This window comes from Takifugu flavidus, chromosome 14 (assembly GCF_003711565.1).
Source record: "Takifugu flavidus isolate HTHZ2018 chromosome 14, ASM371156v2, whole genome shotgun sequence".
NCBI classification, from domain to species: domain Eukaryota; kingdom Metazoa; phylum Chordata; class Actinopteri; order Tetraodontiformes; family Tetraodontidae; genus Takifugu; species Takifugu flavidus.
In genome coordinates, this window is record NC_079533.1 from 3,004,458 (window position 1) to 3,020,361 (window position 15,904).

Sequence of the window (15,904 nt, forward strand, 5' to 3'; positions counted from 1 at the left end):
AGTAAGTAATTAACAGTATATTGATTTTATTTATATCTGTGAAAATGGATTGGGATGACTGGGGGACAACAACATGAAAAGTCTCCTTGACATGAGAGGACATTACATATAAAACTACAGTCGGGTTCATGAAACCAGTTGAAATTGAGCATATTACAGTGCCACGACTCCAGCATTATAACACATAAAAGCCATCCAGCGTGGAGCCAGTCTGCATGGCCTCTTTTATCATCCTGCAAATACATCTGTAATCCTCGGACTTCAGCTGTACAAATGAGGAGGATGATATCAGCCACACATGAAAAATCATAGAAGCAAATGCAAGATTGGGGAAAATAAAAAACAGAAGAAAAACTAGATCATGCAAATCAAAACTACCCAGTATTCAGCCCCAGTACTGTGTCATAGTAAGTCTGGAGGCAGATTAATGTCAATATATTTGGAAGAATGCAAAACAAAAAAAAAGTTTTTCCTGCGTGCTTGTGGAGATGACAGCGAAGCAAGGAGCCAGAACGTTTGCGTGTCATTTGCATAACAATAAGAGCGGTGATGAAGTAACTCCAAAAACGTGGCTTGTCAATTAGACACAGCTCTCGGTGCATTAGGACATCGCTGGAAACAGTCATCACCCTGAGGTCAGAAGGATTTGGAAAATGACATGTTGCCAATTTGAACTGATGAGCACTTCTCTCTAAGCCCCAGTTCATTTCCATATTGTCATGCGATTACAAATATATTTGGACAATCTGCTCTGGCCATGCTGCTTTTGTAAAGCACGTTTGACCATGAATGACCTCATACAAAAGCTATTATAGAGGAATCAAAGGCAAATACTTTCTATACATATCCTAATTCTATGTCTTGTTTCTAACCTGAGCAATGGTGTAAAGCCCTGCAGCATATACATTTAAGGCACATTTGATTCCTGCTGTGGGAGTAGGCAGCAGTGGATCTGAATGATAAAACTGTGTTGTCAAGGTAACAGGTTATTCTTAAGGCTGCGAATACATTGTACCGAGGATGCGTTTGTTCGACATTTCAGCCTGGAGAACCAACTTTATAAGCTCCATATTTGACTGGCTCTAGGTTGAACTGTGAATGTGTGAATGTAACGTCTGAATTCATAATTTATAGCCATTTAATGGCCAATCTATCTTCTTTGACCTTATTGAAGCGATTCACTGAAAATCTCATTTGCAAAACCAAATCACCAAATCTTTGGGATGGACAGTGATTCTTATATCTTTTCTCTCAACAAATGATGAACAAGGGAAAGGTGGGAACAGCAAAAGAATAGGGCTATACTGGAGCACCCTTTAGCATGGCTCCTGATGTAACCATGGATACCTCTATTTCATGGATGGAGTAATTTTAGCCAGAGTGGGATCAGTAGGATAGATATCACAATTTCTGCTTTACAGATCATATATGAAGACATTTTAGAAACCTGGTTACAGAGATAAACACATGCATTCATGTCACATCGCAACTGCGTTTATCGTTTATTGACCTGCATCATTCACATCGTGCATTGTCCTCGTGCATGGTTGGAAGAAGAAAACATCGATGCAGATGTCAGTGATAACTGTATTTGTTAAGGTAATGTCGTTTATCACCTCTGAGCCACATTATTTAGGGCTGCACATGAGGTTATTAGACTAATTTGGTAAAGCAACAAACAACATTTAAATGAATCCTTGTTAATTCAAGCCCAAGGGTATTGAAATGTTCACATTAACACAGTCATCTGGTGACAAATCAATATTTATGCAAATATCCTGGACAAATTATACAACGTCCAGCAGTCTGGTTGCCTTGACTCTGCTCTGTCTAATGTACTCTAACTCCATCTGCTGGTTTGGTTCAGTGGCCGCGCACAACTACACGCACGCACACACACAGGTTGCAGTTCACCATTTGCGACTGGCTCTTACAATTTAATTAATGCCTATAACATTAAATGTGAATCCTAAAACTGTAATCTGACTACAAAACACATTTCCTTGCTGATATTGGTTCTTTTGCACTGAGTATTATCTGCTTACCCAACCTAGAGGGACTTTCAGTCAAATGAATATGAGTACAAATAGTCATATAATGTTAAAGGGAAACGTATTATTTCTCGCTTTCAAATCCAAACAAACAAAAATCGAGTACTTCCAAAGGAGTGTGTATATTACTTTGCAATTAAAAACCCATGGAAACAGCAAGTCAATATCATAAAAGCTAAGTATTTATTTAAATACTTCACATGTACACAAAAGAAAATGCCGGAAGACGCAGCAGAAAAATATCACGTGAACACATCAATATTCCTGTTGTGTGTGGTAAAAAAATATTGCTATTTCATCGGAAATCCTGCCACATAACGTTATCATCAGTATTTTCATGTCGAACGCTGGACCCGGAATACGGAAGCAAAACCGGAAACGAGCGTCGGTTGAAATTTTCCTATCTGCGTTCTCTCTGTTGCTGCTGGGCCGTCAACTGCTCATTGCTGTATTTGGTGTTTTCCACCTCCTGGTTGGCAGAGAAATACGCCTTTTCAGCTCCCACCAAGTGCTGTGGCCTAAAGGTAAAGATGAACGTGTCGTGTCGTGGATGTGGAACGTATAATTTACCGTTAAACATTTAGATTGTGTTTATCACAACAACGCCTAGTTTAGCCACATTCCTCAGACAGCAGGGCGACGCAACTCTCCCAAGTACAGTTAGCTAAGGCTAACGCTAAAATGTCATCCAGCCAGCACACATGATCTCTTTTAAAGTTTTTGGCTCGATGATGGCTCATTAAACGCATAAAAGACAATCCGTCATAAATGCGTGCAGTCCATAACTAACTTTGACTGGATTAGCTTCTACGTCTCTGGGTAGCATTCCTGTAAAGTCACCGCAACATGATTTTTTTTTTATCGAGATCTGGCTGAATTACACAACAGGAAAGTTGTAGGGCCAGTAATGGGGTGTGTCACCAGCGGGTTGGCCACCAGGTCTTCCTGGGAAGATGCAGTGAAGGACTGCAGCTTTGATAAGGCTGATGTGTTCAACCATTACTGGCATAAACAGGAACAGCTGTTCTATGTTTATTCCACAGCTTTAGAATATATTTTGGGATTTGTGGCGTTCAGTAAGGAAGTTTATAATGCAAAATGCATTTCATCCCAGGAAAGAATTTAATTCAAGTCATGTGGTATTGCTGCGAATGTGTAAGGGTGTTTTTTTATGTGTGCGCGCGCGTGTGTGTATGTGTGCGCGCAGATCAGCTTTAATGACTAACTCTGAATTTTTTTACTTTTACTTCTTTCTTTTGGAGGAAAAAAAAGTGCTTTTTTAAAACTTTTAACTGTCATAGTAGAAACAGGACCCAGACAACAGAGGAGCACTTAGCAAGAACTCTTCTTTTATTAGAAATTAGTTTTAGTTCACAACGAAATCCCACACCAAATTAATCCTGAAGTAATTCCACGGATGGACGATTCCCTGAGGTGGATACGTCCAAGAACGCGGAAAAGTCAGGCCAAAAAAAACAGTCATAACTTGGCTGATCAGAAGATAAAACAGTTAACCAGGCTGGTCAGGAACAGGCAAGGTCGATACCAGGGAGGGTTAAACACCAGGGAAGTACAGGTGTGCCAGCTCATGTGCTGGCTTGTGCTGACCAAGACAGATTGTGACACATTATAACGACAGCGGGATATGTAACCGGAAGTGATTGTTGTAAATGAGAAATATTTTAGGCTGCACAGAAATCTGAATAAATGTTTAAATGCATCCAGCTGAAGTTTCTTCTTTTCTCTGACTCCCCAGAGTTGATTCAAGATGTTTCTGGCTCAAAAGCTTCTGGGTGGCTTAGTTAATGTTATTGGGTGAGAATTTGCACAATCTCTCTTTATTCAGCCCAATTATCTCCATCATGTATCATTTCTGTCTTGTTTGACCGGTTTCTTTTCTTTTTTAAAGCAACATTGACCCCTCCCAGTTTATTCCCTCCGAACCTGTGAGTAACCTCCCCGATTGAAGCAGCTCTCTCTGAGTGGCGATCTGGTAAATTGACTTGTGTTTCCTGTCTTGTGAAGCCACCACCACGCAGGCCGGCTGTGTATGCAGAGCAGAACGAGAGCGATGAGGAGAGACAGTTCCGCAAAGTCTTCCAGCAGCTCGCTGGGGACGTGAGTGCTGTCCCACCGTTAGCCAGCAGTTTTTCACACTTCTGCATGTCTTCCTGTTAATTCCTGCTCTTACATTTCGGAATCCTTGTTGTGTAGGACATGGAAGTGAGCCCAGCAGAGCTGATGAACATCCTCAACAGAATCATCTCAAGACGTAGGCTGCTTTTGTGCACTTCATACGTGTTTGTTTGTGTGTTCCCTTGTGATACATGATGACTTGCATCAGTTAATCCAGTGTTTAATTTTGCAAAAGCAGGACAAATTCAACATTCTGCTGCAGGATACACACACCCCAAATCACTGATCCCTTCTGTGAACCTGTTTTTGTATTTCAGATGCTGATCTAAAGACAGATGGCTTCAGCATTGAGTCTTGCAGGAGTATGGTGGCAGTCATGGATGTATCCTTTAATCACAGTTACCCTCGGACTCACTTCAGAACTCTGTCAGCGTTAAGCATAGTTGAATTTATCTGGAAAACATGTTGTACTGTGGGAGCATGTGTTAGTTTTTGTAGAAACCCACCTGCCGTTTCAGCCAGCAATGAGGGATGATCTTCATTTTCTACAGTCAGTCCAGCACTACATGAACATAAAGACTTCGAGAATACACCCTGAGCAAACACAGCCACACAGTCAGGTCACTGTCGTCTTGCTGTTTGTTGTCCTTAGTGGTGTTTTTTAGAGTGACAGCACAGGCAAACTGGGATTTCATGAATTCAAACATCTCTGGAACAATATAAAGAAGTGGCAGGCAAGTACAGATGGCCGGTTACAACACAGCAATGCTGTTATTGACGTGTTCACATACAGTTTGAATACTGATTCATATTTTTATTACCGTAAACATTAGAGCTAGGCTCTGTAGGCAGTATGGTGATGGGCAACAGTAAAGAAGTCATGTTAATCTGCCATTCCAAGACTGAATAAAACGACATATACGTTATAGGGACTTTGTTGTTGCAACTTTCCTCAACAGTGTTATAAAACTCCAGACTACCGTCATTTAGCATTGGAGTGGAGGCTGTAAATCAGTTTACCTCATTTCTTGTTGTCTATTTGCACATTATAATAAAAAGATAAAGGCCTACAAGATGCTGAGATAATAGCATGAAAAACCACATAGTTTTTGCCTGATGATCCAGCACTGCTGCTGACTGATCACAAACCAGGAAATACCAATAACTCAACTTTTTTGGTACTTTTTTTTTGTGGGGGAGGGGTTGCTGCAATTGGTTGCCTGAAAATATAAATGGTCACTTGTTTTGCCGGTTGCTATTTGTAGGTTGCTGGTTTGTGCATATGATCCCTGTCCTAAAATTGTGTGTTTGTTTAGGGGGTCTACAAGTCCTATGATACAGACGGCTCAGGTCTCATCAGTGCACAGGAGCTACCAAAAGCCTTCACAGCTGCTGGTGAGCATAGTTTAATAACTCGGGCTTTAACAGATGCAGAGTAACCAACACCTGTTGCTAACGTGGAATATCCTATGCTCTCTCACACACACACACTACACATATGTGAGTGAGAGGTGATTCTAAATAATGTCCATGAGGGCCCCTCATATATAACATATGTATATTGGACTTGTAAATGTGTGTCTTCTTCAGGATTCCCTCTCAACGATCAGCTGTTTGAGATGATCATTCGCAGATACAGCGATGAAAATGGGAACATGGATTTTGACAACTACATCGGCTGCCTCGTGAGGCTGGACGCCATGTGTCGTAAGTTTACGTTGTGAAATGAAGCGGACGCACTGAAAGGGGAAGATTTATCAGGACAGCAACAGAGACAGACAGATTGTTCCTTTCCCTCATTCAGGTGCCTTCAAAACTCTGGATAAGGATAACGACGGGACCATCAAAGTCAATGTTCAGGAGGTAACACGTGATCTGAATGAGTTTTGGTTCTGGAAAAAGGAATAGGATGTTTATACAAAACAATGTTCCTCTCTTTTCCCAGTGGCTTCAGTTGACGATGTACTCCTGAGTCTGGACGAGGTCCCTCTGGCTCGTTCTTTGCAACCACTTTTACAGCCGAATATCTTAGCAGATCCCTGTGCGTGCAGGTTTATTTTATATCATTGGGAGAGATTTTTGGGATTGTGCATTTACATTATATTGAACAGTATGGTGCACTGACGGTGCTGTTGACCAACCAGTGCAGACCTGTGGCCAGAGTGGTCTCCTTATTTGAGGATCTTCATTGAACAAGGCCATATTGCGTAACTGCATAATTTAATGAACATCAGCAAATTTGCCATTCTGGTTGCATGAAAAACGTATGATTTTTTTTAATTGTGGTCATTGTATTATATACCATTGAAAGTAACTAGGTTTTGGGTTTGTTTATTTTCTTCCATTTTTAATCGCTGGTTCATTTAGTTGGGCTTTAGCATTATCTATAGTCTGCCTCAGCTCATGGACAGCTTTTAATATCACTGTACCATTTAAATAGGACTTGGTCAAATCATTCACCTGGGATCATCGGTAATATGTGTGCCGCTTATATGCATGAGGCCAACACTGATTATTACGAAGCGTGTTTAACCATGGAGTTAGAACCACTGTCATGTTTCTGTTACTAAGAAGGCTTAGTGAAATATACTTGTGCCATAGTTGGAATAAAAGAGTGTGAAATGTGACAAATTTGATGGAGCTTACAATCATTTATTTTGTACAAAAGTCATTGAAAACGCAAAAAGTTCAAATGAAACAACAGTTGGACAAATAATGCTGTTAATGTGTCGGTATCAGTGTGTACCCCTTCAAAATAAAGTTACACCATATAAACAATATTTGCGGAATATTCTAAAAGATTAAAAGGATCAGCAAAAAATGTGTTTGTGAGTTACTTTAAATATAAAATGATGCAACTGTTGTGTTTTTTTACTTACATTTATGCTGTTTAATTGATGTCAGCGACGCGTTGGCCGGCTCATCAACGTAACCGGAAGTTGTTCGAGCGGCGTCGCTTCGTAGCATTTGGCTTGACGGTGGCGATATTACACATGAGTAAGTTTATCGCTGTGATTCTGGATGAATTTTAATCCAAGCGAAAGGAAACCTGGTGAGTTTTGTCCCATCTCACACGTTTTATTATTGCTCTGACGCTGCAGACGAACGCCAACTTTAAGAGGCTGGTGGTTGAACAATGTAGCTTTAGCTAACGTGGTGTAGATGGGCTAATCTGCACGTCCGTGTGCTGCTGCTCAGACAAAACGTGCTGAGTACGTTTATGTCGCCATGCACAATGCAAATAAAGTTCATCGTTACTGCTTCAAATGAAGAACTTAAGTAGTACTGAATGGGCTGGAGATAGCACCAGCTAAGCGGACAGTCCAGCAGAGGAGCATCGTCCATTGTCCAGGCGCTGTTGCACCGACATTGTTGGGAGAACTCGGGTTACACATGGACACTTTTTGGGATTCAAACATGCGGGTTACTCTGTAGCGCTGTTTGTTGCCAACACACTGAACCGTCATGATTTCGCTGCACCGGTGTTGATTTCACGTGGTTAAAAAGATGCGGAGTCAATGTTGTTTTTAACTGTGTGGGGAGCGTTTAACACTGTTGTTATTGCTGATCACAGGTGCTGAAGACGGCTGGAGACACACGGTTTGTACTGAGGACACACAGTCTATGTTAAACCCGAGAGACAGGGTGGAAGATGTCTTCGTCGGTCTTCTACAACCACGGCACCGCGACCCGCTTCAGGAAGAGAAAAGCTCGTTTCTCCCGCAGTGAAGTCCACATCCTGCTGAAGGAAGTCAGGAAAAACCGGATGGTGGTCGTAGGTACGTCTTTCTATCACTAATACCTCAGCTACACATCTCTTTAAGAAGTGGACAGCAAAGGACGTTTAAAGAGCGAAGCTGCTGCCTCTCCGCTTTTAAAATGAGTCAAAGTTACACCTCAGTTGTGATTTGTCACCAATTTAAAGGGGAACACTGATTTAACAAAATCACATCAAGGTTAGGGTTAAGCAGGTAGAGTGAGTAAAGGATGACATTTAAAAATCAATCATCAAATACTTTATTAGATGTCAATCCATGGCTAATACGCAATGACCCAGAAAGCTAAAACACAAATAGTAAAGTGTGATTGACCCCAAAGGAAACATGTAACTGCTATTAACAAGCATTGGGGGTCGGTTGGGTAATTGACAAATGTCCATAATTTTATTTTTATTTAGAAAGGCCAGTCTGGCGCGTAGCATTCAGTCATCACTTGACGCCTGACCTGATGTTGTTCAGGATTGGAGCTGCTACAAAGTATGTTTGTGTGGCAATAACATTAAATTATTGCATTTCGTTGTCACGACTGGCCATTATTAATTATCCACAGACTATATTAACAAAACTATCCTCACAATTGACACCTCAAAATAATAAGTTAGTGTCAGAAAATTAAGGTTCATTTAGTTCATCATTCAAAAAATACATTTGTTAACTTTGTGAAGTAAAGCCTACATTAATAGAAAACATAATATAGTGTTCTAATATTGCTTGTAAAAAGTGCTGTTAGTTTTGAAATTCAAATCATTGTGGTTTGTTTTTTCTTTCAAAGGCAAACTTAACCGCGGCGTACCATCAGATGTGAAGAAACGGACGTGGGCAGAGATTACTGCACGTATCAATGAGATCGGCGAGTGTCGACGCGAAGTGATCGAGGTGGTCAAGAAATGGTCGGACCTGAAGTGCGACACCAAACGCAAAGTGGCTGCTATGGAGGCAGGGAAGTTGCACAACAGGGGTCTCAACTCTCGCTTCTGCAGAGAACTCAATCAGACAGAGAAAATAGTTCATAGTATTCTGGAGATGAGAGATGAGGACCACAGCTCAGGGGACTTTGGTCCCCTAGAAGATGATGATGACCTGCTAGAGGAGGAGGAAGAAATGGAAGAGGAGGATCTGATTGGACTCAAGAGTTTGCCCAGTGGTACGTTTGACACAGCTTTAACTTACTTACTAACTCTGCACTAAAAAGTGATTTTAGAAATAGTGATTAACTTACTTTTCTTGACTGTGAACCTAATTTAACCAACCAAGCTTTTAAATGAAGGATTGCTGAGGAAATCATGACCCAGTTGCTAGTTCAACCACTGTGCTTGCCTATATGTGGTCACTATATGGATGTGATTATATGGATGCAACTCATCCCAACCGTCCTATAATATGCAAGTGGGAAGCTGCTGCAGCAGAATTTTCCATATTTGAGTTAAGTGAATAATGAAGCAAAATGAGTGACCATCATCAAACTTGAGGGTTACTGGAAACATTTATTATTGATTTAAAAAAAATGTTATTTCTATAAATATTCAATTAAATTTTAATTTTAACTCGAGCCAAATAAATGAATGCTGTAAATTAGGGAGGGCAGGTACAAACCGGAGCGACTCCGATCGGATTGATTTTGATTGCCTTCCATGCGGGGTTTCCGAGGGCTCCTGAACGCACCACTGCTTCCTCCCGCACGGGCGGAAGTTGAGCCTCCACAACAAACATGGAGGGAAACGAGACCGACGTTAACTGCGAGAAGATATTTGATGCCCCCAAAAGGACACATAAGTCAAACGTTTGGCATTATTTCGGGTTTTTCAAGAGAGAAGGGAAACTTGACAAGACGCACGTGATATGCAAACAATGCCGTGTGGCTATCAAGTACGCCGGTAACACGACGAACTTGGCGAAACACATGAAAAGACGGCATGGCGTGGATACATCTGCGGCTGCTCCCCCGTCTTCTCCCTCCGATTCCACCGAGGCTCCAGACACACCGAGCGGTAGCAAAGCTGATGACAAGAACAGTAGGTCGATCAAACGTTTCCTTGGACGAAACACTCCAATGACAGCTAACTGCCCGCTTTCTGGTCTTATCCTATTCATTCAGCACAGAACGAGAATTGGGAAATTACTGAAAAATGTATTGTGGAATTCTAGAAACAGCGATCGTAATTAAGCGTAAGGAGTGCTTATTATTAATACATTTGAACACTATCTACACACTGAAAGTTCTTTTGAAAGCTCATTTGTTTTGCCCATAAAAACCCTGAAATGTTAAATACGTCCCTCACATTGATACAGGATTGTGCTGTGAAGGTCAAATAATACCTGCTGTAGGCTAATAAACTCTACATTGTGTTGGGTTCCATCTCACCACTTTGCAGTCGAGTCATATCAATATCAGGTGCTTTTTGGAGCTCTTGGCTTGGTCGGGGCCTGTAATGGAGATATACAGTACGTCTCTGCTGCAAATGGGTTTGGTTGAATAGGTAATGAGTATTTATTGCGCATACTGCTGCAGTATCGGATTAAAAGAAATGAAAAGTGAATCTTGCAAACAATACTTGCAAGATGTTTCCCTTTGATTAGGTACCCAACTAACTTCTTAATGAATTATTACAGCTGGATCACAAACTGATGGTTGTCATTGCTTCCACAGCAAAACGGATTATTGGGGCTGAATTTGTATTAATTATATAGTTGTGATGGATGGATCAGAATACCCTAATGAGTTTGTGTGTTTATTTGTTTTTCTGCAAATCAAGATGCTGCATTTGGAGACTCGGACGAGGACCAAAAGGTCGACGTGCTTCCATACAGTCAGTTAGTAAAACAGACGGAAAATCACAAAGGAAACAATGGCGTCCTAAAACCAGGACCACAAGAGACATTCTCCAGACCCTTGGTGTCGTTCTCGCACAATGCTAAAGAGGCCATGCTACAGAACGCGTCGCTGAGTGTTCAGGAGCAGCACACCACCAACATCCTGTTGGAGACGGTTTCGCGCTCTTTGGAGCTCTTGTCCGAGTCAGTGCAGCAGCTCGCAGAGACCCAGCAGGAGTTTGTGCGCGAGTCGCTGCAGATTCAGAGGGAAACGGTGCAAGTTCTCAGAGACTTCACGGGAGGAGCCATTGCCCTCATGCACGACAAGCTGAATGGACGGCCAGCCCTGTAAGAGGGAGACATCAGGGTACCGATGCCAGGTTGATTATCTGACCTTTAGGTGCAGGAAGCTTTAAGGTTGTTGAGGATTGCTTGCTGGTTGGATTACACTTTGAAACTGGTTTCATTTAGATCTTTTTCATGGATGGACTCATTCATGGGTTACATACAAAAGGAGTAACGCATAGAGATATTTTATTTGCTGCTCAAAGGAAGATAACATTTTGAATATAGATTTAATGTGGCCACTCGGATCGTTAATGTTCTTGTGTGATTGTACTTTATGTCTGAAGTCAGAATGGATTTCTTTTCCTGACCATAATATGGTCCCAATGTCTGCTAACTAAACAAGTGTAACGGGATAGTTTGTTGTCTGATGTTTTTTTTTAACTTTTGAAACAGAAACACTTGAATATGGGAGTTTTGTTAATTGAAAGCTCAATAAACTTGTTCAAACACCTTTTTTCACACCTGTTGTGCCATGAAATGCAGCAAACCTAAATCTAAACCTGATCTGTTACACAGATCCAGTTATTTTTGGCCAAGTTGTTGAAAGGATTATAAGGTGTGTTATACAAAACAACATCAAACCTACATTAGGTTAAGCTGAAGTTCTTTTCAAATTTATTTTATGCCTTCTTATATGAACCACCTATGGAGATGTAAATGATTATCAACTTCCACGGATAATTATTTAATAGAAACTTGAATGTGGTGGAATAAAGAAGACAGACAAGATGAAGTCAAAGTGTTTTGGAACAAATGGCAATAGACAACAGCTCATCCAGCATTCTAAAGCCTGAGTAAACGTGCTCAATATCGCTGTTGTGACTCAGCTGGAGGAACTCCGGCAGTTCTCGGTTAGTGACAGTAGGGGGCCTACTGCACATTTCTTCACACGGGCGCCTCCCCACTTAAAAAAAAAACGCACACACATAAATACGCATATGCGTGCGCGCCCAGATTTAATCAAGTCAGTTGCATTGTTCCCCTTATTCAACAACTCACCCCTCGGTCAGTTGAGCAGCTGCCATTGCTGTAGAAGAGGGTGGGAGGGAGGAGGGGTGGTGCAACAGTAGGAGTTCCCCACTGAGCCGTCTTCTTTACAAAAGGGGGGGGAACAGGCAGCTGTATTCACAATGAGTGTCAGTATTTCACCTTCAGGTCCTCGCAGAACTGCTAAACTTCTCTAAGTCCCTCTAAGCACAAATTTACTGCGAGTAATTTCAGCCTCTTCACGCTTCAATAAAAGACAAATTAAAAGCTGTCTGGACAGAGAAAGTTCTACACAGGCAACGTTTCTGTGCACTGCTGCACACGGGTCAAGGATCATGGGGATGCAGAGTAACTACCACAGTGATGTTCCGTGTTACTATAAAAGCTGTTTTGCTGACATCTGGCACGATACCACAAACGACATGGAAAATAAAATGCGTTTATCGATCTGTCCTGCTATATGCAGTATCTCTCCTCCCCCTCTCTGTTGGCCTAGCCGACCCCCGCAGCTTTTCTTTTTCTTCAGTTTTCACCCCCACCTCTTCTTTCCCCTTGTTCCTCCTCCTTTCATCTCCCATCTGTCAGATGAGCTGCAGCAGCACAGTCTGGGCTGTAGAGAAAACATATAGGATGGAAGGTGGGAATGATTATCAGGCCTTTTTCATCTCAACAAAAGAATAATCAACATCTGCTGCCATCTGAAACTGTTGTGCTCTGCTCAACTGTGGTCAGTAGCTCTCATTTAGGCATGTTTGCTCCAGAAATTGAAGCATTAATCACGTTGTAGAAAAATACAATAAAGCAAACTGTTGCCAAAACTCATCCGTGACCTGTGGCGATGAGCTTGTGGCTCCAGACTGAACTGATAACTACAGAAAAAGCCAGACTTGGAATTGAACACATAACCTTCCTGCTTCATGTTTTTATTTAATCACTGTAGTTATTCGTTCGTGACCACAGAGGCCCTCGTGGGGCATTGATTTGACAAATTTTAGACAGGACCATGTTTGGCTCTTATTGACCCCTGTCTCTACAGGTAGCATCTCAGCGCTGGTGTAGAGTGTTTCACGTTTCTTTGCTAATGGTGGCTCCTTTCTGTTAAGGCTTATTAAGCTGTGTCTACCTGTGAACAGTAGATATTAATGCCTGCTTGTTACTGGTTTTCACCATCCAGTTCTCCCACTTTCCCTCTGGTCTGCGTCATAATGCAAGGCAAACACAGCTAAGTGTCTTGGACCAGCTCACACGTGCACTTCTTTGCCATCATGTGGCATTGTGGATAACCACGGGATTTGTGACCTGATCTTTAAACCTGTGTCCAATCTTCTCATCCGGTAGATCCCCGAATGAGATCATTTTGCTGCCAGGTTTTCCTGCTGGAATGTGAGGGGGTCCCGATAGACAGCTTCTGTGTTTCTGGTCTACACTACACAAGTTTCCCTCCCTCTGCTGTCCAAAGAGCTGCTGAAGCATTGATGTGGCAAATGCTCCAGTCTTCCCAGTATCTGAATGGGACGAAGCGATTACATCAAACGTTTATGGAAGTGATAGTGGCCCATTGTTGAGGAACAGACGACTTCTCAAAACTGTACGAAAGATCTCCCTTCAAAGATTCCTCCCTCAGATGCTCTGTTGTTGTGGACATCCTCATGCTTATCGTGTTATGGCTCAGATGGCGTAACTATAGTTGAAGCTACTTTAATGTTCTATTATAGGGCTGCACAGCAGAACCCCCAATAATAAACCCCAAGAAAACAAATATGTGTTTGAAAATGATCCATTTAATTCATGGTATATGATCTATAACCACCTGACCCTCGAGCACAAGAGCAGAGCCTCTATCACACCTTTGCTCTACATTTTCAGATTTCAAGCCATTTATTAATAAGTATCTATTGAAATTAAATGAAAGGGCTGTTCAAAAAGAGATGTAAATATAGCTCTCATCTCATCCTCTTAACCACTTTAATTCCTTTCAGGGACACAGGGAGGGGGCTCATATGGGCGAGGGCAGGTGCACCCCTGGATGAGTCCCCAGTTCATCACAGGGCCCTATGTGAGCATTTGTGGGTTTGGTACCTTGCTCAAGGGTACCTCAGCAGTGCTCTGAAGGTGTTCTGGCACATTCCCTACTACCAGAACACCTTCCATGTTTTGTCTGCATTGGAGCTCGAACCCAGAACCCTCAACTTCTCAGCCCATTTCCCAACAGCCTGAGCTGCCACCACCCACGTCAATATATTCATGTATGTTAAATGATGTATGTTAAATGAGCTCGGCATTATGATGAACAGCTGCTGCCAGCAAAATATATTTGCATCTCTGCATTTTAATTCAATTTAATTGTAAAAGCTGATTCCTCACTCGGGCAATAGATGTAATCTCTTGTTAAAAGAAAAAAAAAGACTATTATAAAGTGACCAGAAATATCCCCAATAAACCTGACTGCATTTATAACTTCAATATAAGTGTGTGTGTGTGTGTGTGTGTGTGTGTGTGTGTGTGTGTGTGTGTGTGGTGTGTGTGTGTGTGTGTGTGTGTGTGTGTGTGTGTGTGTGTGTGTAGATGCTTTAGAATCCAGATTTTTAACCCAGTGACTCAGATTTCTTCATGCACATGGAGTCCTAGCAGACTTCCATTCCAAACCTTCTTTGTTCCAGAGTCAGACAGTCGGCTCTGGCTGCAGTGTTAGCTGAAGCCGGTTAACTTCTCCCCTGAGGGTCTGCGTGCATCAGATTTGCAGCACCTCTCCCCGCCTCCCTTTCTCCAAGTGTCCTTAGGGACAGAATATTCAAGCTGCTGTGGGCTGTAAATGAAGCAGATGCTGGCCACTCCACCTAACAGGAGGGCTGGGGGGTTGAAGTAAGTCTCGCTTGGTTCCCATGGCCTGTGGCACACTTGTGTCACACCCCAGAAAGTAATACAGATGAGAGGGTGCACTGTCCATCTGCTCTCCTGACACAAAGACAGATATCGTCCTTCAAAGGAGGACATGGGAGGTCCAGCAGTTGGACCGAGATGAGTCAGACTAAGAGGAAACACGACATGATAGAATACAAGATTCAAGATTCAAGGGATCAATAAAGTACTCTTGAATCTTGAATCTTGAATCTTGAATACAATGTAAAAACAAAATGCTGCAGGAAAAACTTTTTTGCGAAAAATGTCAGAAAAACAACTTTTCCAAACAATATTCAGGGGAAAATCCCCATCTTCTGATGTGAACGGGCAGGATTTCGTTTTCTGCGTCTGAGGAAGAAGAAAGGCCCTGACTGACCTTCATCGATGTGGTGCCATGATACAATTCTGCCAAAAATATTTGACAATAGAAACAGCAGTTCTGTGCATTTTGGAATAATTGGATAATTTACAACTCTGATGCCACCTTGGTTCTCTGGGTGTTTCCTCCCCTTTGTGCCTGTTGTCATGGCAGAGCGTGCCTTGACGCGCGGGGGCCACTCCAGGCACGCGTCTACTTTCCTCATTATAATAGGAGACCCCCACCCCCACTCATACTGTCACACATTTACCCAGCCCCCACAGTAGCCTGGCAGAGTAATACCAGCCACAGCAGTCCCGAGCACTCGCCTTAGGTCCTTTTAAAAACAGTAGACCTGTTGTTGGAGTCAGATTTGATGTTCATAAATGTCCTCCACGCAAAATCTTACGTTATTCCCTCTTGTTAATCATCGATATTTGAATAATTTACGCAAAAACTTTATATTTTCAATGAGAATGAGCCAGACTGGTTCGTACTGGGGCTATTAAGATGTGTTTACTGTCCACATCCCT

At 42.1% G+C, this 15,904-nt stretch overlaps 2 protein-coding genes across 2 annotated transcripts; both read left to right on the forward strand.

Annotated features, from left to right (window-relative positions):
* Positions 1-2,388: 2,388 nt before the first annotated feature.
* Positions 2,389-6,818, forward strand: capns1a (calpain, small subunit 1 a). The gene is made up of 11 exons (XM_057053819.1): positions 2,389-2,575; positions 3,808-3,866; positions 3,961-3,997; positions 4,077-4,169; positions 4,266-4,323; positions 4,505-4,569; positions 4,853-4,921; positions 5,504-5,582; positions 5,778-5,894; positions 5,992-6,050; positions 6,133-6,818. The coding sequence occupies exons 2-11, from the start codon at positions 3,820-3,822 to the stop codon at positions 6,157-6,159; spliced, it is 651 nt and encodes a 216-aa protein (XP_056909799.1). The 5' UTR covers positions 2,389-2,575; positions 3,808-3,819; the 3' UTR covers positions 6,160-6,818.
* Positions 6,819-7,030: 212 nt separating this feature from the next.
* zgc:153990 (uncharacterized protein LOC768125 homolog) lies at positions 7,031-11,576 on the forward strand. Its single transcript, XM_057053818.1, has 4 exons — positions 7,031-7,239; positions 7,762-7,966; positions 8,739-9,110; positions 10,720-11,576. The coding sequence occupies exons 2-4, from the start codon at positions 7,840-7,842 to the stop codon at positions 11,127-11,129; spliced, it is 909 nt and encodes a 302-aa protein (XP_056909798.1). The 5' UTR covers positions 7,031-7,239; positions 7,762-7,839; the 3' UTR covers positions 11,130-11,576.
* The last annotated feature ends 4,328 nt before the right edge of the window (positions 11,577-15,904 follow it).